Here is a 21,940-nt window from a genome sequence, read left to right as displayed (position 1 = left end):
CACCAGGTGTTGCTTCGTTCAATCCAGTCAGCTTTCTTCTCTAACTTCCTGCCTGACCCCCAGTTTACCCACTATGGTGGGGAGTGGCCTAATGAATAGAACCCTTAGCTCCCCCCGGAGGCCCAGCTGTGAAATCTATTGGTGTCTGTGATACCTGATCAGATGAACTCCTTCAGTGCCATCGGACGCACCGTAGCTCCCCATAGTGGCGGAGCCACAGTACTGCAACGACCAGGACTCTGGGGCGCTGCACTCCCCCCTGGTTAAACACAGTACTCCGGGACTGGGAAGAAAACAACAATACAAGTTAGCAAAAAGACATACAGTTTCGTTGAGTGTAATAACAATAAGTATACTTGAACAGGCTTCCCTTTATGGGAGGTGAGAACACTTAAACGTTACAAACATGGTTAACATTATAAATTACAGGCTATAAATAACTCCTGTTACCCAACCGGGTATTCTACTAGGTGCAAAATTGTGGAACAATAGTTTAACATTGCCTTTAAGGACTCACACTCTAAATCCACTAAAGACCTTCCTATAATCACATTATAAGGCAATTTAACTTTCTCATTCTCCTTCTTTAAATCTGCAGGACCGCCTGTCCTATCGGCACCAGACCTACTGCCTCTCCTTTCTGTTACAGGACCGCCCCGTTCAGCCAGGGCCTACTGCCTTTTCAACTAATATACACAGTATAGAACATAACATTACTTTCAGTTTAAGAGCACTGAGTCATCTCTACATGACCCCTATCAGGACTCAGGGTTTACCTTCTATCCTAACTGTCTATCAACATTTTCAAAACATTTTCTATCGCACATTAAGCCTTCCCATTATCTTTCTTTCTGGAATGCATGCTGGACACCACGTCTATCCCTACGGGCCCACTGCATCCTTCTTCTATCTTTCACCTTTTTCTTCTCAGAGCACATCATTAACATTTCTTCACAATTAACCAATTGAACACATATAACTTCCTCGTACAAACATTATCATCACTTTTCTCTCATCAACATTATTGCTACTTGTCTTAAGCAATATTACTATCGAGGTGCGGCAAATGAACATCCCCTTTAAGAGGGGACCAAGTCTCTGTGAGGTAGCGTATCTTCTCAAGCTACCAGTCCATACTCAGCAAAGGTTCCAGTGCGGTATCTTCGCAAAGAGTCTTTCTTTAAGTAAAACCAGTAGGGAGCGCCTTTAATAAGGTGCAAACTATATACAAAAAGTTCGGATCATGCACTGTTCATGATTTCACAGTTTTTGAAGTAACGTAGAAAAATAGAAAATAACCAAAAACAATAGGGATCCCGGGTCAACAAAAGGATCCCTTTAAGAGTTTACCCTGAGCGGGTTTAGCAGGACAACGGGAAACAGTAACTATTTACAGATTCATGGTATCGAGGTTTATCTTCATAGTGAATCACAAGACATCAGCCGAAAGTGGGCACCTTCCGACCGTGCAGACTTTGATCCTAGGTCAGCAGCTGATGCCGCACCAGTATCACCAATGGATTTCCCTGGTGCAGTCAGACCACCCGATGTCTGGACCCGAAGGCAGACTCTAGCCGCCAGCTCAGTCGCTGCAATGAGACGTACGGCGGCAATGTTGGTAAGATCCGTTACGTCTGGTTCCATCATGGTTGAAGTACCAGACGACGCTCCCCCAAGCTCACAACGGCGCACGTCCCGGGCATACCACCCGTATGCATTCCGATGACGGGTGTAAGTCACCGGATCTCCCCTTTGTAGCAGATCACCACTTCGGCCACAGCAGGGAGCCTTCACGTTGCAGCTGGCAACGAAGACGTCAGTTGGCAGCCCCGGTTCCTGTATGGAGCCCCATCCTCTCTTCGGGTGGAAGGCCAACACAGTGCCCCGCCTCACCATGTCCCGGTCATCACATGCAGGAGGTGGTTGTCGTACCCTCGGTGGGGCAGTCAGCTCTGCCTCTTTCTGCCTTTTCCAATGTAGGATCAAGCATTGTTTGTATTGCTCCCAGGTAAGCACAGCAAGGGTGAATCCTTCTTCCCGAACTCCATCTGGCCCAACCCGGGGGGTGTCCCACTGGAGGGTCACCCCGTCTGGGCCTACGTCTACGGGTTCCCCCATCCTAGTCGGCAGCGGTGGCACCAGCTTCCCCATTGCATCGGGGGGTAACACCACTAGCTCTGCCGATAGTAGACGGCTTTTACTGGGGTGAGGACCGGTCGCGGGAGCGGGATCGAGCAGAGGAGCAGGGGCGTCTCCCATACCTGCGCCTGATGTGGTTCCACCGATGTCGATCCGGTCCATTAACGAGAACGCTGGAGTCGGCCGCAGCCCGGACCGCGGCTCCTCCAATGGGGTCCCCGGATGCGGCCCCGCCCACCATGGTTCCTCCTCCGCTGGCTCCGAGGACGGGATGGGTAAGCTCAGCTCCGCGGCCGGTTCCAAAGAATTCAGATCTTTCCGCTGCAGTGGACATAGGTCCGCCTCTGGTGAAGGAGGGCAAGCCGGAATTACTTCTTCCTCGTTCAGGCACTTGCTGTTCGTCATCGCTGCCTGATAGTCGGTGGCAGTGCATACACCTGACTCCGCCATTTCTCCGAGGTCGAGCTTCTCCGTCACCCGCTTCCCGCCGTTGCAAATCAGGGGGTCGTCCTCTGCTTGAGGGCAGGTTCTCACTTCGCAGCCAGAAGCACAGGGGGCGGTAGCCATTTCTCGCGCATCTCTGAGTCCTCAGTCCAGAATATGGTTCACCAGGCTGCGCAAGTCCGGCCGGTCCAATGGCACCTCCAGAGTTCACTTCACAGGTGGAAATCGGTGCCTTCCTTCTTAGCGCTATGTGTTGTAGTCCTTCCCTGCTATGCTTACGGAAAGTATCCCACAACTGTTGTGTCTGTTTCTCGTGTTCCCTCACAACTCGATTAACTGATCTTCTGCTAATCTTCCGTCCCTTCCTGATGTTACAGTTAGAACGGCACCCGTTTGTCGGGTAGGCCTGGAGTTCTTCCGGGACCCTAGAGACGCCCCTCTCCCGCAATTGCCTCCCAAGACTTCATAGGTGATTTAGGTGAGACAGCCCGCCTGAGACTGACTGTCCTGCCGCAGTTTAGAGTATTGCTTGAAGCTGTCTAATGAAATACTCCCTCGGCGTTCCGGCCACCGGTAATGCCCCTCAGTAGGGTGTTGCTCCGGTCTTACAGCATGACCCCTACTGGTATTCTCCTATTGCTTGATCTCGTTTCTCACTCAGCACAATCTATCTCGCTTCTAGTCCTTTCTTGGGTCCCGCCGCTTCCCGGAGCTGGCGCGGACCCGTTACGTTCTTTTCAATGCCAAGCCTCTGTCAGGATCCCACCCCTGACAGAGACCCTACTGTCTCTTCCTCCGCAACACCCTCTGCCACCAGGTGTTGCTTCGTTCAATCCAGTCAGCTTTCTTCTCTAACTTCCTGCCTGACCCCCAGTTTACCCACTATGGTGGGGAGTGGCCTAATGAATAGAACCCTTAGCTCCCCCCGGAGGCCCAGCTGTGAAATCTATTGGTGTCTGTGATACCTGATCAGATGAACTCCTTCAGTGCCATCGGACGCACCGTAGCTCCCCATAGTGGCGGAGCCACAGTACTGCAACGACCAGGACTCTGGGGCGCTGCAGACAGACTGTCCCACCTCAGCTGTAGATCTCTGCAGTTCATCCAGAGTGATCATGGGCCTCTTGGCTACTTCTCTGATCAGTCTTCTCCTTGTTTGAGATGAAAGTTTAGAGCGACGACCAGGTAGATTTGCAGTGGTATGATACTCCTTCCATTTCAATATTATCACTTGCACAGTGCTCCTTGGGATGTTTAAAGTTTTGGAAATCATTTTGTATCCAAATCCGGCTTTAAACTTCTCCACAACGGTATCACAGACCTGCCTGTTGTGTTCCTTGCTCTTCAAGATGCTCTCTGTGCTTTAAATAGAACCCTGAGACTGTCACAGAGCAGGTGCATTTATACGGAGACTTGATTACACACAGGTGGATTATATTTATCATCATTAGGCATTTAAGACAACATTGGATCATTCAGAGATCCACAATGAGCTTCTGGAGTGAGTTTGCTGCACTGAAAGTAAAGGGGCCGAATAATATTGCACGCCCCAATTTTCAGTTTTTGACTTTCCACAAAAATTGAAATTAACCAATAAATTTCATTCAACTTCACAATTATGTTCCACTTGTTGATTCTTCACCAAAAATTTACATTTCGTATCTTTATGTTTGAAGCATGGTATGTGGGAAAAGGTTGAAAAGTTCCAGGGGGCTGAATACTTTTGCAAGGCACTATAGCCTCCATATAGCATAATACACCAGAGAGTCCTCAAGATAATATAATGCACTCCCCATAGGTCTCCATATAGCATAATGCACTCCCCATAGGCACACTCTATATTGTATAATGCATTCCCCATAGGCAGACTCTATAAAGTATAATGCACTCCCCATAGGACTCAATTAGAGTATAATGCACTCTCCATTGGCAGACTCTAGTATAATGCACTCTCCAAAGGCAGACTGTGTATAGTATAATGCACACCCCATAGGTCTCCATATAGTATAATGCACTCCCCGTAGGCAGACTCTATATAGACCACTACAAAATGTTCAGTTTGTCTGATTTTTCTCTTTATAGGTATATTTTTGAGTAAAATGTAAATTGTTCTTGTATTCTATAAACTTCTGACAACATGTCTCCGAATTTCCAAACAATACATTTTTGTATTTTTTTCTGACAAAGAAAATTGGTCAAAAGTGAAAAAAAAACAGTGCTTTGAGATCTCAAATAATGCAAAGGAAACAAGTTCATAATCATTTAGAAACAACAATACTAATGTCTTTATTCAGGAAGAGTTCAGAAATCAATATTTTGTGGAATAACCATCATCGTTAATCACAGCTTTCATGCGTCTTGGCATGCTTTCCACCAGTCTTTCACACTGATTCTGGTGCAAAAATTTAAGCAGTTCTTCTTTGCTTGATGGCTTGTGACAATCCATCATCCTCTTGATTACATTCCAGAGGTTTTCAATGGGGTTCAAGTTTGGAGATTGGGCTGCCCATGACAGGGTTTTGATGTGATGGTCTCTTAATTTTTGCCAGAGCTGTAGTATAATGCACTCCCCATAGGCCTCCATATAGTATAATGCACTCCCCACAGGTCTCCATATAGTATACTGCACTCCCCATAGGCAGTCTCTATAGTATAATGTACCCCCCATAGGCAGACTCTATAGTATGATGCACTCCCCATAGACAGCCTCTATAGTGTAATGCACTCCCCATATGCAGCCTCTATAGCATAATGCACCCCCATAGGTAGCCTCTATAGTGTAATGCACCCGATAGGCAGCCTCTATAGTGTAATGCAGCCCCATAGACAGACTCTAGTGTAATGCACCCCATAGGCAGCCTCTATAGCATAGAGCAAATCCATAGGCAGCCTCTATAGCGTAATGCACCCCATAGGCAGCCTCTATAGTGTAATGCACCCCATAGGCAGCCTCTATAGTGTAATGTAGTCCCATAGGCAGCCTCTATAGTGTAATGCACCCCCATAGGCAGCCTCTATAGTGTAAAGAAGCCCCATTGGCAGCCTCTATAGTGTAATGCAGGTCTATAGGCAGCCTCTATAGTGTAATGCACCCTCATAGGCAGACTCTATAGTGTAATGCACTCCTATAGGCAGCCTCTATAGTGTAATGTAGTCCCATAGGCTGCCTCTATAGTGTAATGCACCCCATAGGCAGACTCTATGGTGTACTGCACCGCCATAGGCAGCCTCTATAATGTAATGTAGTCCCCTTGGCAGACTCTATAGCATAATGCACCCCCATAGGCAGCCACTATAGTGTAATGCACCCCCATAGGCAGCCTCTGTAGTATAATGCATCCCTATAGGCACCCTCTATAGCGTAATGCACCCCCATAAGCAGCCTCTAAAGTTTAATGCACCCCCGTAGGCAGCCTCTATTGTGTAATGCACATCCATAGGCAGCCTCTATAGAGTAATGCACCCCATTGGCAGGTTCTAGAGTGTAATGCAGCCCCATATGCAGCCTCTATAGCATAATGCAACCCCATAAAATAAACAAATACTCACCTCTCTTCTTCCTGGTTCCTGTGCTGCTCCGAGCTCCCCCTCATCTTCGGACCACAGGCACCGAGTAGTGACATCACTGCGCCCGCTGTCAATGTCGGCGTCGGTGACGTCAGATGCTGACAGGGGGATGATGAGAGAGGGAGCGTAATGTTCCTTCTCTCATCAATGCAGTCAGCTGTATCGGCATCTAGGCGATACAGTTAAACCGGTGATGACAGGTGGGGGCCCACTTTTGGCACGAGGGGCCCACTGCTGGCATCAGCTTCCCCAGCCTGCTCAGGGGCCCTATAGCGGCCGGGTAGTAGAGCAGGGAGGTTGATTCTCCCTGCTCTGCTGCAGACTGTAACTGTATTGGCGCAATGTGCACGCTGATACAGTTACAGTAGCCTAGCTCAGGGTGGGCCCCCTCAGAGTGCAGGGCCTGGGGCGACTGCCCCTTCTGCCCCCTCCCTGGTAGCTACACTACTGGCTTCAGCTGTCCTATCAATCTGAATGAAACTTTCAGAAATCTGTGTGTCTGCTGCCAAAATAGCCCCATTCATATTAATGGAACTGAATTTGTGCAACAAATCTGCCAGGCGTGAATTCACCCTGAGGCAGTTTTCCCATGTGCTGAAATGCTGCATTCTATCCATTGTTTTTTTATTCACATTTTCTCCAGATGTCAGTGTAAGAATCGCAGAAACCTGGGATGCAGTGACTGACAGGAGGCAGAACAAAGGTTAACAAGTTTAATAACAGGGGAATACTCCACGCAGGGAGGTAAAGGGTTAAACAGTATAAAGGGAAAAGGATGTTGGGAGGTAAAGAGTTAAACAGGGGATTCAATAGTTTAGAATTAGATGGCAAAGGATGGTGTAAGTAGAAGAACGATGGTCAAGATAACGGTAGTTCTTGTGAAGCACTTGTGTCAGAAGTTCCGCCAACTGTAACTCCCGCTGAGAACTCAATGGTGCCGGCAACGGCTGTCACGGTGTCTTTTCCAGAAAAGTCCTGTGGGCATAAATGCCCCGTCTTCTGGTGGCAGTTGTCGGTCTCCGATACCTTCCACTGAGCCTAGTCCATAAACTGCAGTGGCTGACAAGGGTACGAGCCACAATACTGTACGAGCCCAACGTGGCTCTGCAACTATATTCCAGTTGAAGTCAGGTCACAGGCGTCTGGGCAAATATTCGCTGTCAAAGTCAGGGTGCAAGTGTCAGTCTTGTATGTGGTCCCTCTTATGTGGCGCGTGTACAGTAGTCACGGACACTTAGCATGCGGCGACTTTCTCCTGATTAGCCACCGGGCACACACTGCACGTCCCTCTCGCTCTGGTCCCCACTGCTTGTGGCGGGGCTGCTGTACGGACGGAGGCCTGTGTAATGCTAATGCTCCTGGGATGGAGCACTTCTTTTCCCGGCTGCTTCTGCGCATACCTGGCTCTACACACTCTGCTGCGGTCCCTCTCTCTGTATAGCTGGGCACACTGCTTCCCTCAGCGCAGCAGTCCCTGTCCTTCTGGTCTGCTGCAGCCGGTACTCTGAGTGGGGACGGGGAGTGGAGCGCACCGCTCACCTGACTGCGCGCTGCCCTCAATTCGCACCAAATTGCTCTGCATGCGCTTCTTTTTCTTCTTTCTCCGCCCCCCCTTGATCAGCAGAAAGGTGCCCCTCATTAGCACTTCCCTCAGGCAGCAGGGGAAGGTCCGCCTTACTAATGCCTTCCCCGGGAACAGTGGATGCAATCTCTCTAGTTCCAGACCCTGTAGGTACCTGCTGTCTCGTTGTCCCCCTTACATCAGCATCAAAACATGCAATAGCAATCTGTTCTGATTATTGCGTTTTTTTAAACATTTTCATGAATTTTGTTTTTGCTGTTGATTTTATAAAGTGTTTTCTAACTCGATTTTTAGTGCATAAACACTGGGATTTTGCACATACAAAATTAGCATTCTTTACATTTACGTTTTTATGCATTTTTTAAGCTCGCCATTAAAGCTAGTTGGGAAAAAACACTCCCAAAAAAGGAGAGCTCTATTACATCTTTAAACGCACAATGGACATAAGTTTTCATGAAGCATCTACTTTGCACCAGATTTTCTGAAAACAAATACACAATGGAAAAAAGTGGGAGCATAGTATGAGAGTTGTCATGTGTTTCCTTATCTAATACCTTAATATTATGCTACGTTTTGCTTCACAATTGACACCCATACAGCACAGCATTAATTAATTGTTTCAATTTCTTAAATGTATTTTGCAGTCAAAATGCTCTTCAACTTGTTCAAGAAGAATGAGCCTCCACCTGTGGGTCATACAATGCCAAACATCACGGAGCCCCCTATTGTCTCCCAAGAGAATAGCACCGCAGCTGCTGGATCAGGGAATAAAAGTGCTGATGACACGTTCAGAAAAATTCAACAGGAACTTATGAATCAAATAAACAAGATTCCATGTAAGTGTAAAGAACATTTAAAAAAAAATCTTCATTTATTTAGTATCGAGTATGAGCACCAAACACAGACATGCACACACTTACACACCTTAGAATGCTATGAATGAGATTATTGGTGGTTGTTTGAGGAATGATCTGCCCGCTGGATGCACTTGATCACACAAATTATTATTTATTTTTATAGCACCATTAATCCCAGGATGCTGTACATGTGAAAAGATTTATACACATAAAACATGCAGTGCATATAACATATGTAAAATAAAGTAATCAAATTGGCAACCTGGAACATCAGGATGGGGATCCTGATTAGTGATGAGCGAGTGTACTCGTTAACAAATACTCGGAGATCACCCGAGCGTGTTCATCATCACTAATCCTGATCTCATGGGGTAATTATCTACATAATCAAGATCCATTGCTGGCAGCTGCCTTTACAATTTTCAACCAGTGAAGTCAATGAGCTTGATGAGTGACCAGTCTAGAGATGCTGCCATGGAAGTACATTTAGACCACGCAGGCTGCTCACAGTGGCGGAAGCAACATGCATGTGGCCTGGCAACATTCTTTTAAAAATTGCTCCTTGGACAGCTGAGCTGATAGTGTACTAGAAAGGCAAGTATTATGGCTATTTCTCGAAAGTGTCCCAGGAGACTCAACAATGCCAAACCGCATGTTGCGCAAAGCAGCTCATATGGAAGAAAGTAGTAAAGCAAGAAGTTTGAATGGCTTTCCAACAGTTTTGAGGTAGATTTTAGAGGTGCTAAGGTGCCTTCACTCTAAGGTGCAACTTATCGAGAGGTGGCGAGTTCTCCTTCAAAGGAAGTCTTCAAACAGAGGCTGGACAGACATCTGGCTGAGTTGGTTTAGTGAATCCTGCATTGAGCAGGGAGTTGGACATGATGACCCTTGAGGTTTCTTCCAACTCTAACATTCTATGATTCATCTCGAACCATTTTTATCTTAATTGGGCTGAAGTCAGGTGGTTGTGGAGGCCATGTCATCTGATGCAGCACTCAATCCAACTTTTTTTTGTTCACATAGCCCTTACATAACCTGGAGGTATTTTGGGTCATTGTCATGATCCAATACAAATGATCATCCCACTAAGTGCAACCCAGATTGAATGACATGTTATTGTAGAATGCTGTTGAAGCTATGCTGGGTAAGTGTGCCTTCAATTTGCAAAGAATCACCAACGTTGTCTCAAGCAAAGCACCCCTATGCCACCACTCCTCCTCATGTCTAGTTCTTGTCTTTCGTGGTCCAAACAAGTCTCTTCTTCTCAGTAGTGGCTTTTTGCAGCAATCAACCTTAAGGCCTGCTTCTTGCAGTCTCCTCTGGACAGTTGGTATTGACATCTGTCTTCTACTTGATGTTTGTGCATCCTTTGTGAGGGCAGTTATCTAAGGTACTGCTAAATTGCATTTTATTGAACTTACTCTCTGTATCAGAGGTAATTTTTTGTCTTACTTTCTTGGGATCCTCCTCTTTTCATCATAGTGATTGATGGTTTTCCTTTGTGGATACCTTCAAAGTTCATACAGTTTTCCACATTTACTTCATCTCTTAAAATTGTGATGTGGCTGCAGTGCAGTTTAGCGCAACATCCACCAGGGGTGCTGGTGAGGGAAAAGAGGCTGCACACTAACAGTGTAGCAACACTGAGCAGCCGCACAAGTGTCACAGGTAACGAAAGAGTGGTCAGACGAGCATAGTCAGAAACTGTACCGCGGTATCCAAAAGGAGAGACATAAGACGAATTCGGGGTACAAGCCAGAAATCAAAGCCGGTCGGGGAACGAGGTATCAGAGGCGGAAAGCAAGAGGCGGGGTTCAGAGATCAGGCTGAGTCATACACTGTAAGGAAACCACCAGACAAACACTACGTCAGGGATAGGGAACGGTTCTCACACAAATACGGGAAGTCAGAGGCAGAAGGATCACAAGGGTATATGGGTTAGCTGCTCTAGCCTAGAAGCATGAACTATTACTGACCCTGGTCAGCAGACTGCAGAGGACTTAAGCCAAGCCAGCTCCAAAACGAGGCCGAGGGAATTAACCCCCGCATGACCAGTCCAGAGAGAGCATAGCAGAAAACAAACCCCCAACCGGATCATGACAAAATTAACGATGGACTGTCACTCATTTAAGTAGCTCTTGACATATTCTGGCTCATAACAGTTGTAGAATAGGTCTTAGCACTGTTTGGAACGGTTTACCAACAGAGTCTCGGTAGAACACACTTGCTTCAAACACTGGTGATTGGCCAAATGAACTCTTGACGAGACATACCACTTCATTGGAACCCATTCCAGGTGACTACCTGATGAAGCTGCTTGAAATAATGGCAAAGAGTTGCAAATCTATTATCAGATTAAAAACGGGGGTATTATGCTAAATCTAAGGTTTAACACATATTCTGATTTGTATCACATGTATTTCTTTACTCCTTGTTTTCATATGTGCTACTTCGTAGCTTTGTTGCCTTCAGTATAAGTATACACATTCTAATAAGAAGGAAAACAATTGTAGGAACTGATATATCAAAACTTTTTACAATATACAGTATGTACAGTATATTTACTTATTTTTGTGCCACTAGAGACTTTTTCTTTTGATTTTTGTTTTTAATAAATAAAGCATAGATATCACTGCATGTGAAGACTGGATGAATAAATGTTAGAAAACTGGATGAAGTGGGAGTCTTTTAGACTACATTAGAAAAGGTGCAATTCAGAATATCCTTGGACAACGATACATAGATAAATAGATACATGTTCAGCCAAGGGCTGGGAGAGAACATGAATAAAAGGATGGGGTTTAGGTAAAAGTAAAATGTAATAATCAATCTGTCCTAAAGGAAAAAAAATATTTCTTCTGAATCCCAAGTGTCAGATTGGACCAACTTTCAGATTAAAATTTTATCATTTATAGAGGTACTTATGTTTGTTTTAGTAATTATTATGCAAAACAAGTTCTAATTTGTTTTTCACTATACCTCCTTACTTATAGTACCTCCATGGGCCATCATAGCTATTGCAGTGGTAGCTGGGTTGTTGATCATCACCTGCTGTTTCTGTATATGTAAGAAATGCTGCTGTAAAAAGAAAAAAGGAAAGAAGGAGAAAGGAAAAGGGTCGAAAAATGCAATGAATATGAAGGATATGAAAGGATCTGGTGGGCAGGTAACAATAATGTCTACTAACAATAACATTCCTTTAAACATGTGTCCATGAAAAATTATACTTAAAAAAACACTTTAAAATATTCCACTTTGTTTTATATATTTCCTATGAACATGTACTTCAGGCCTTATAATTGTTAAAGATGGGGAAATTTGGACTTCTCTTTGTTAACCAGAGCTATTAATCACTTGGTTTACTAGTACATTAAATAGGATCTATCAGTAGGATGAACAGTTCTAAGCTGTCTACATGGGCATGCATGTCATAGAAAGTTCAATAAAATTATACCTTCTTTTTTATACAAATGAGCTGTTAAGTTGTATGGACCGCTCACTGATCTGTGTGAGAATCTGCCTCCAAAGATTGTTTTAAATGAAAAGAGGAGTTACCTGTATAAATCATGTAAGTAAAAAAACAAAAATAAAACAAAAAACAACAGCTCAGGCTCTAAAGTTCTCTGTTAGCATTTTAATCGTTCAAGTTTATGACGGTACTATTAGTAAAATGTGTCTGCAATTTGGCCTAGGTTTAGCTAAATAAAAAGTGAAATGGTGTAGTTTGTCATGTATTGTTATTCACTCAGGGCCGTATTTACTTAAATGTAAGACCTTCTAAGGACCAGACTTGTTTTAATTATGCCTTATTTAACCCCTTAACGACCGCCGATACGCCTTTTAACGGCGGCCGCTAAGGGTACTTAAACCACAGCGCCGTAACGGCGCTGTGGAAAAAGTGAATAGCGCCCCCCAGAGTCGGATTTTCTCTGGGGTTTCGGTTGCCGAGGGTAGCCGAGACCCCAGAGAACATGATTCGGGGGGTTTTTACCGACCCCCGAGTTGCGATCGCCGGTAATTAACCGTTTACCGGCGGTCGCAACAAAAAAAAAAACGCGATTTGACATTTAATTTCTCTGTCCTCCGAAGTGATCGCACATTGGAGGACAGAGAAATTAAATGGCAAATCGAGAAATTAAATGGGGTCCCCGATAGCCCCCCAATACTCACCTGTCTCCCCTGTGCTCCTCGTGGCTCCCCATGGGCGCCGACATCTTTTTCCGGGGAAAAATGGCGGGCGCATGCGCAGTGCGCCCGCCGCCCGGCACCCGGAAGATCTTTGGGGTCTCGGCTGCCGGGGGTAGCCGAGACCCCAAAGAACATGATCGGGGTCGGTTTTTACCGACCCCTGTTTTGCGATCGCCGGTAATTAACTGTTTACCGGCGACCGCTAAAAAAAAAAAAAGCGATGTCATTCTCTGTCCTCTGATGTGATCGCACATCAGAGGACAGAGAAATAGGGGGATTCGTGGACCCTGTTATACTTACCGGTGTCCCTGGGTCCTCCTGCTTCTTCTGCTGGCCGCCGGCTTCTTGCTCCGGTAAGAAAATGGCGGGCGCATGCGTAGTGCGACCGCCATGATCTGCCGGCCGGCAGAGTTAAATTCCACTTGTTTTATTTTGGTCACTGTGAGATCCTATCACGGTGATCAAGATAAAAAAAATAGTAAATAACCCCCCCTTTATCACCCCCTTAGTAAGGAAAAAATAATAAAATTAAAAAAATGTATGAATTTCTATTTTCCAATTAGGGTTAGGGGTAGGGTTAGGGTTAGGGGTAGGGTTAGGGGTAGGGTTAGGGGTAGGGGTAGGGTTAGGGGTAGGGTTAGGATATGTGCACACGTAGAATGGTTCTCTGCGGATTTTTCCACAGCGGATTTGATAAATCCGCAGGGCCAAAACGCTGCGTTTTTCCTGCGGATTTATCGCGGATGTACCACGGTTTTGTGCGGATTCCCCTGCGGTTTTACACCTGCGGTTTTCTGTTATGGAGCAGGTGTAAAACCGCTGTGGAATCCGCAGAAAGAATTGACATGCTGCGGAATGTAAACCGCTGCGTTTCCGCGTGGTTTTTTCCACAGCATGGGCACAGCGTTTTATGTTTCCCATAGGTTTACATTGTACTGTAAACTCATGGGAAACTGCTGCGGACCCGCAGCTGTGGAAACGCTGCGGATCTGCAGCAAAATCCGCAACGTGTGCACATAGCCTTAGGGTTAGGGCTAGGGATAGGGCTTGGGTTAGGGCTAGGGTTAGAGCTAGGATTAGGGTTAGAGCTCGGGTTAGGGCTAGGGTTAGGGTTGGGGCTAAAGTTAGGGTTAGGGTTGGGGCTAGGTTTAGGGCTAAAGTTAGGGTTTGGGCTAAAGTTAGGGTTAAGGTACCTTCACACGAAACGACTTTGTAACGATATCGCTAGCGATCCGTGACGTTGCAGCGCCTGGCTAGCGATATCGTTTAGTTTGACACGCAGCAGCGATCAGGATCCTGCTGTGATGTCGCTGGTCACTGAATAAAGTTCAGAACTTTATTTGGTCGTCCGATCGCCGTGTATCGTTGTGTTTGACAGCAAAAGCAACGATACCAGCGATGTTTTACACTGGTGACCAGGGTAAACATTGGGTTACTAAGCGCAGGGCCGCGCTTAGTAACCCGATGTTTACCCTGGTTACCAGTGTAAAATGTAAAAAAACCAAACAGTACATACTTACATTCGCATCCCCCGCCGTCTGCTTCCCACACTGACTGAGCGCCGCAAAGTGAATGTGAAAGCACAGCACAGCGGTGACGTCGCGAATGTAAGTATGTACTGTTTGTTTTTTTTACATTTTACGCTGGTAACCAGGGTAAACATCGGGTTACTAAGCGCGGCCCTGCGCTTAGCAACCCGATGTTTACCCTGGTTACCCGGGGACCTCGGCATCGTTGGTCGCTGGAGAGCGGTCTGTGTGACAGCTCTCCAGCGATCAAACAGCGACGCTGCAGCGATCGGCATCGTTGTCGCTATCGCTGCAGCGTCGTTTCGTGTGAAGGTACCTTTAGGGCTAGGGTTGGGGCTAAAGTTAGGGTTAGAGTTGGGATTAGGGTTTGGATTAGGGTTGGCATTAGGGTTACATTTGGGATTAGGGTTAGGTTTGGGATTAGGGTTAAGGCTTGGGTTGGGATTAGGGATAGGGGTGTATTGGGATTAGGGTTAGGTTTTGAGGTTAGGGTTGAGATTAGGATTAGGGGTGTGTTCGGTTTAGGGTTTTGATTAGGGTTATGGTTAGCTTTGGGATTAGGGTTAGGGGTGTTTTGGGGGTTAGGGTTGTGATTAGGATTATCGATCGGGTTGGGATTAGGGTTAGGGGTGTGTTGGGGTTAGGGTTGGAGTTAGAATTGGGGGGTTTCCACTGTTTAGGTACATCAGGGGGTCTCTAAACGCCACAGCCAATTTTGCGCTCAAAAAGTCAAATGGTGCTCCCTCCCTTCTGAGCTCTGCCGTGCGCCCAAACAGTGGTTTACCCCCACATATGGGGCATCAGCGTACTCGGGATAAATTGGACAACAAATTTTGGGGTCCAATTTCTCCTGTTACCCTTGTGAAAATAAAAACTTGGGGGCTAAAAATCTTTTTTGTGGAAAAAATTTTTTTTTTATTTTCACGACTCTGCATTATAAACTTCTGTGAAGCACTTGGGCATTCAAAGTTCTCACCACACATCTAGATAAGTTCCTTGGGGGGTCTAGTTTCCAAAATGGGGTCACTTGTGGGGGGTTTCTACTGTTTAGGTACATCAGGGGCTCTGCAAACGTAACATAACGCCCGCAGACCATTCTATCAAAGTCTGCATTCCAAAACGGCGCTCCTTCCCTTCCGAGCTCTGCCATGCGCCCAAACAGTGGTTTATCCCCCACATATGGGGTATTAGCCTACTCAGCATAAACTGCACAATAAATTTTGGGGTCCAATTTCTCCTGTTACCCTTGTGAAAGTAAAAATTTGGTGGTGAAAAGATCATTTTTGTGGAAAAATATGATTTTTTTTATTTTCATGGCTCTACATTATAAACTTTTGTGAAGCAGTTGGGGGTTCATAGTGCTCACCACATATCTAGATAAGCCCTTTGGGGGGTCTAGTTTCCAAAATGCGGTCACTTGTGGGGGGTTTCTACTGTTTAGGTACATCAGGAGCTCTGCAAATGCAACATGACACCCGCAGACCATCCCATCAAAGTCTGCATTCCAAGCGGCGCTCCTTCCCTTCCGAGCCCTGATGGGTACCCAAACAGTGCCCCCCCCCCACATATGGGGTATCAGCGTACTCAGGACAAACTGGTCAACAGATTTTGAGGTCCAATGTCTCCTGTTACCCTTGAGAAAATAAAAAATTGCAGGCTAAAAAATCATTTTTAAGGGAAAAAAATGATTTTTTATTTTCACGGCTCTACGTTATAAATTTCTGTGAAGCACTTGGGGATTTAAAGTGCTCACCACACATCTAGATAAGTTCCTTAAGGGGTCTAGTTTCCAAAATGGGGTCACTTGTGGGGAGTTTCTACTGTTTAGGCACATCAGGGGCTCTCCAAACGCGACATAGTGTCCGATCTCAATTCAAGCCAATTCTACATTGAAAAAGTAAAACAGCACTCCTTCTCTTCCAAGCTCTGCGGTGCGCCCAAACAGTGGTTTACCCCCACATGTGGGGTATCGACGTACTCAGGAGAAATTGCACAACAACTTTTGTGGTCTAATTTCTCCTGTTACCCTTGTCAAAATAAAAATTTTGGGGCAAAAATATAATTTTTGTAGAAAAAATGCGATTTTTTATTTTCATGGCTCTACGTTATAAACTTCTGTGAAGCACCTGGGGGTTTAAAGTGCTCACCACACATCTAGTTAAGTTTCTTATGGGGTCTAGTTTCCAAAATGGTGTCACTTGTGGGGGGTTTCCACTGTTTAGGCACATCAGGGGCTCTCCAAACGCGACATGGTGTCCGATCTCAATTCCAGCCAATTCTACATTGAAAAACTAAAACGGCACTCCTTCTCTTCCAAGCTCTGCGGTGTGCCCAAACAGTGGTTTATCCCCACATATGGGGTATCGGCATATTCAGGAGAAATTGCACAACAAAATGTATGGTTAAATTTCTGTTTTTACACTTGTGAAAATAAAAAAATATGGTTCTGAATTAAAATGTTTGCAAAACAAGTTAAATGTTAATTTTTTCCTTCCACATTGTTTCAGTTCCTGTGAAGCACGTAAAGGGTTAATAAACTTCTTGAATGTGGTTTTGAGCACCTTGAGGGGTGCACTTTTTAGAATGGTGTCACACTTGGTTGTTTTCTATCATATAGACCCCTCAAAACGACTTCAAATGTGATGTGGTCCGTAAAAAAAAATGGTGTTGTAAAAATGAGAAATTGCTGGTAAACTTTTAGCCCTTATAACTCCCTAACAAAAAAAAATGTTTTTTCCAAAATTGTGCTGATGTAAAGTAGACATGTGGGAAATGTTATTTATTAACTATTTTGTGTGACATGTCTCTCTGATTTAAGGGCATAAAAATACAAAGTTTGAAAATTGCAAAATTTTTAAAATTTTCTCCATATTTCCATTTTTTTCATAAATAATCGCAAGTAATATCGAAGAAATGTTACCACTAATATTAAGTACACTATGTCATGAAAAAACAATGTCAGAATCAGCGGGATCCGTTAAAGCGTTCCAGAGTTATAACCTCATAAAGTGACAGTGGTCAGAATTGTAAAAATTGGCCCGGTTATTAAGTACCAAATTGGCTCTGTCACTAAGGGGTTAAGGAATTAAGTACAGTCATTAATATACCATTATTTTTAATCTTTAAAGATTCCATAATAACAGGGTCTGTACCACAGGACTGGCGTATAGCAAATGTGGTGCCAATATTCAAAAAGGGGACAAAAACTGAACTCGGAAATTATAGGCCAGTAAGCTTAACCTCTACTGTGGGTAAAATCCTGGAGGGCATTCTAAGGGATGCTATACTGGAGTATCTGAAGAGGAATAACCTCATGACCCAATATCAGCATGGGTTTACTAGGGACCGTTCCTGTCAGACTAATCTGATCAATTTCTATGAAGAGGTAAGTTCCGGACTGGACCAAGGGAACCCAGTGGACATAGTGTACATGGACTTTTCAAAAGCTTTTGATACGGTGCCACACAAAAGGTTGTTACATAAAATGAGAATAATGTGGATAGGGGAAAATATGTGTAAGTGGGTTAAGAGCTGGCTCAGGGATAGGAAACAAAGGGTGGTTATTAATGGAGCACACTCGAACTGGGTCGCGGTTAGCAGTGAGGTACCACAGGGGTCAGTATTAGGCCCACTTAATTTTAACATATTTATTAATGACCTTGTAGGGGGCATACAGAGTAGAAATTCAATATTTGCAGATGACACTAAACTCTGCAGGGTAATCAATACAGAGGAGGACAATTTTATATTACAGGAGGATTTATGTAAACTGGAATCTTGGGCTGATAAATGGCAAATGAGCTTTAATGGGGATAAATGTAAGGTCATGCACTTGGGCAGAAGAAATAAGATGTATAATTATGTGCTTAATTGTAAAAAACTGGGCAAAACCGTCAATGAAAAAGACTTGGGTGTATGGGTGGACAACAAACTCACATTTAGTAGCCAGTGTCAGGCAGCTGCTACAAAGGCAAATAAAATAATGGTATGCATTAAAAGAGGCATAGATGCTCATGAGGAGAACATAATTTTACCTCTATACAAGTCACTAGTTCGACCACACTTAGAATACTGTGTACAGTTCAGGTCTCCGGTGTATAAGAAAGACATGGCTGAACTAGAGCGGGTGCAGAGAAGAGCAACCAAGATTATTAGAGGACTGGGGGGTCTGAAATACCACGACAGGTTATTACACTTGGGGTTATTTTAGTTTGGAAAAACGAAGGCTAAGGGGTGATCTTATTTTAATGTATAAATATATGAGGGGACAGTACAAATACCTGATTCTGATGATCTTTTTAATCATAGACCTGAGACAGGGACAAGGGGGCATCCTCTACATCTGGAGGAAAGAAGGTTTAAGCATAGTAACAGATGTGGATTCTTTACTGTAAGATCAGTGAGACTATGGAACTCTCTGCCATATGATGTTGTAATGAGTGATTCATTACTAAAATTTAAGAGGGGACTGGATGCCTTTCTTGAAAAGTATAATGTTACAGGTTATTTACACTAGATTCCTTTGTTATGGAAATTTCGTTTGGCTAAACCTATCCCTGTGTGTGCAGCGGCCGTTCCCAATAAGACTGAGTATTTTGAGCGCTCATCGAGAATGAGACTGTACACCATTGTGACAGAATAACATTCCACCAATACTGACTGTTTATTGTACATACATGATTTTATAATTGCATATAGAAAGGGGTGGTTAGGGGTGGTTAGTTAATTACCATATTGTCAAGCTCCTTTGTTATTGGTTATCTAAATATATATGGAATATTGTGATTAATGCACATATGAATGCTGATTAAGCAACTAAAGTGTAGCTGTCTCCGTTTTCTGCATCTAGGACAAAGCTGGGATATCTGATCATCACTTAGTACATCTGGTGCTGTTCCGCTTTTGCCTGGAAAGCCCCAAACAGTCTGTCTGGCTTATATCAGTTTATGTCAGCCATTTTAAGCAATTGATTATAGTGTATATAGCAGCTGTGAGTATATATGAGTATATATACAAGTGAGATCTATATGAAATATATATATATATTTCCATCAAAATCCCCCCTTAGATATCACTTGCCCTAATCCCAACCTCCTGTCCCAAAGCGCTGCAACTCTTTTGTGCTGCCGGTGAGCTGATGCATGCCTAGTGCATACACCCCACTACGTACAGACTTTCGCAAATGGGCGGACAGGAGATCTGTCCCTAACGGGGGTTAATGGCATTGTAATTATAGTCTCTTATTCAACAGCATGTGTAGTCAGCGTTGTGTATTCTTTATCAGGTAGGTCATCTATCCGGTCAGTCAGGGCATCCACAACATTACTCTGGCTTGGTGTATCTTCTGATATGGGAGCTTTCTTGCAGTGCGATGCGTGGATCCAAGTGGGTCTTCCCTCCAGTTTCACAGAGGTTGGTGTCATCAGCGGCACTTGGAAAGGACCATCAAATCTGGATCGAGTGGTGTTCTCCTTACAAACTTTTTCACCAACAACCAGTCTCCTGGTTTCAAGGAGTGCGTACCGGATACTGAAGCTGGATCTGGCAATGAAGAAAAAAACCTCGAGAATGGATATTAGCTAGTTTCTTGGTGAGCTCAATTACATAAGCAGACAAAGTATCATGTTGTATAGTCAGCTGCTGAGGGAAGAATACCCCTAACTTGGGACTAGACCCAAACAATTTCATATGGTGACAGCTTTTCTGGGCCTCTGTGAGTGCGCCTTACACTAAATAGTATGAATGGGAGTGTCTCATACCATGGTTTGCTTATCTCTTGGGCAACTTTCAACACCCTGTTCTTAAGTGTACTGTTTAGTGTTTCCACTTTCCCGCTACTCTGGGGGTGGTAGGGAGTGTGTAGGCCTAAATCTGACCCTAATGCTGACCAGATTTCTCGTGTTCGGTTTGCTGTGAATGCGGGCCACTGATCACTCTTTATCACTTCTGGAACCCCATATCTGCACACTATCTCTGAGAGTAGATTCTTTGCAGTAGGCTTCGCCAACTGGTTTCTCACTGGGAAAGCTTCTGGCCATCTTGAGAACACGTCCACGACCACAAGGGCGTATTCAAACCTCCACTTGGCGGCATCTGGATGTGGTCGATCTGGATCCTCTGTAAGGGGTACAGTTGTCTGGCAAGATGATGTGTGGGGACTTTCTCCATTCTTCCAGGGTTTTATTTGCTGCAGGTCAAACAGCTGCTAGAGAATTTGGCTGTTAGGGTGGAAATAACTGGAGTGAACCAGTCTCTACTGTGTTCAGTTTTCCATGCGCTTTGACTTTTAGTACTGCCACCATTTTTGGAAGTTGGAGTGCATCCAGCAGGTCCCTGATGGCTCCATGATGCTTTACAGTTGTTCCGCTTGCTGTGATGAAGTCTCTTGCAGCCCAGATGGGTCCAAAGTCATGTGCTATGCCATGCAAGTACCTTGAATTGCTATATATGTTTGCAGTTTTGCCTTCTGCAATCTGGCAGGCCTTCGTCAGCGCTATCAGTTCTGCTTCCTGGGCTGACAGGCTAGGCGGCAGACTTCTGGACCACAGGATTTCTTGATTGCTGTTCACTGCACATCCCGTGTGGAATCTTCCTTCATCATCTGCAAATCTGGAGCCATCTACGTAGAGGATCAACTCTGGTTTGGTCAGTGGCTCATCTGCCACATTTGGGTAATCCTGCTGTTTCTTGTTGCATGATGCTGAAGCAATCATGGTCATCAGTCCGGAGCAAATCCATATCCTTGTGAAAGGTATCATGCAGATTTTGATCTGAAGAGTCCATATCCGCATCCCCCTTGGGAGATTTTCATCTGAAGAGTCCATATCCGCATCCCCCCTTGGGAGTGGGAGTAAAGTGGCCGGGTTGAGGACTGTGCACCTGGCGATGGTGACATTGTCAGGCAGGAGCAGAGAGTACTGGAGACGAAGATGCCTGGCGGTAGAGAGATGTTTTGGCTGGGTTTGGTTGAGGATTGCTGAGATGTCATGCGGAGCCAGGATTTCCAGTGGATGTACAAGAATGATGTTAGCAGTCTTGTCCAGGAAGGCGTTATCAGCAAGTACTGCCCTCATGCACAAGGGGGCTCCCTTGCAACTGGATCCAGGTGAGCTGAAAAGTAGCCTAGAGGTCTCTTCTTTCTCCCATGAACCTGCATCAGGGCTCCGGTGGCATGGCCTTCTTTTTCCATCAGGTATAGACGAGATGGCTTCTCGTAGTCAGGTAGGCCTAGTGCTGGCACTGAGACTATGGAGTTTCCTGAACAAGTTGAAGGCTGCATCTGACAGGAGGAACGGTGTTGTGAATTTGGATTCTGGGCTCCCCCGGTGGCCGCTTGTGGAATTGGACTTGTCATCCTCTTTCCTGTTTCACCTGGTTCCATCAGTAGTGGGTGTCGCTATTTAAGCTCATTTCTCTGGTGGTTTCTTGCCGGTCAACAATGTTATCTGATGCCTCTCAGTGCTTGTTCCTGCTTCTAGACTACTACTAGATAAGTTGGACTTTTGTCCATGTTTTGTTTTGCCTATTTGTTCCAGTTCACAGCTGAAGTTTTGTTACTGTGTCTGGAAAGCTCTCGTTGATCAGGGATTGCTACTCTGGCGTTATGAGTTAATGCCAGAGTTTAAGGTAATCTC

At 45.0% G+C, this 21,940-nt stretch overlaps 1 protein-coding gene across 2 annotated transcripts in view; it reads left to right on the top strand.

Annotated features, from left to right (window-relative positions):
- Positions 1-21,940, top strand: part of SYT2 (synaptotagmin 2) — a 399,391-nt gene that overhangs the window by 145,172 nt on the left and 232,279 nt on the right. For both annotated transcript variants that reach the window (XM_077295394.1, XM_077295395.1), the window contains 2 exons: positions 8,377-8,568; positions 11,583-11,755. In XM_077295394.1, the coding sequence (XP_077151509.1) occupies positions 8,377-8,568; positions 11,583-11,755 (365 nt within the window). The remainder of the gene's footprint in view (positions 1-8,376; positions 8,569-11,582; positions 11,756-21,940) is intronic.

This window comes from Ranitomeya variabilis, chromosome 3 (genome assembly GCF_051348905.1).
Source record: "Ranitomeya variabilis isolate aRanVar5 chromosome 3, aRanVar5.hap1, whole genome shotgun sequence".
Taxonomy (NCBI): domain Eukaryota; kingdom Metazoa; phylum Chordata; class Amphibia; order Anura; family Dendrobatidae; genus Ranitomeya; species Ranitomeya variabilis.
Note: the sequence above shows the minus strand (reverse complement) of the source record. Positions and strands in the feature narration are given on the sequence as shown.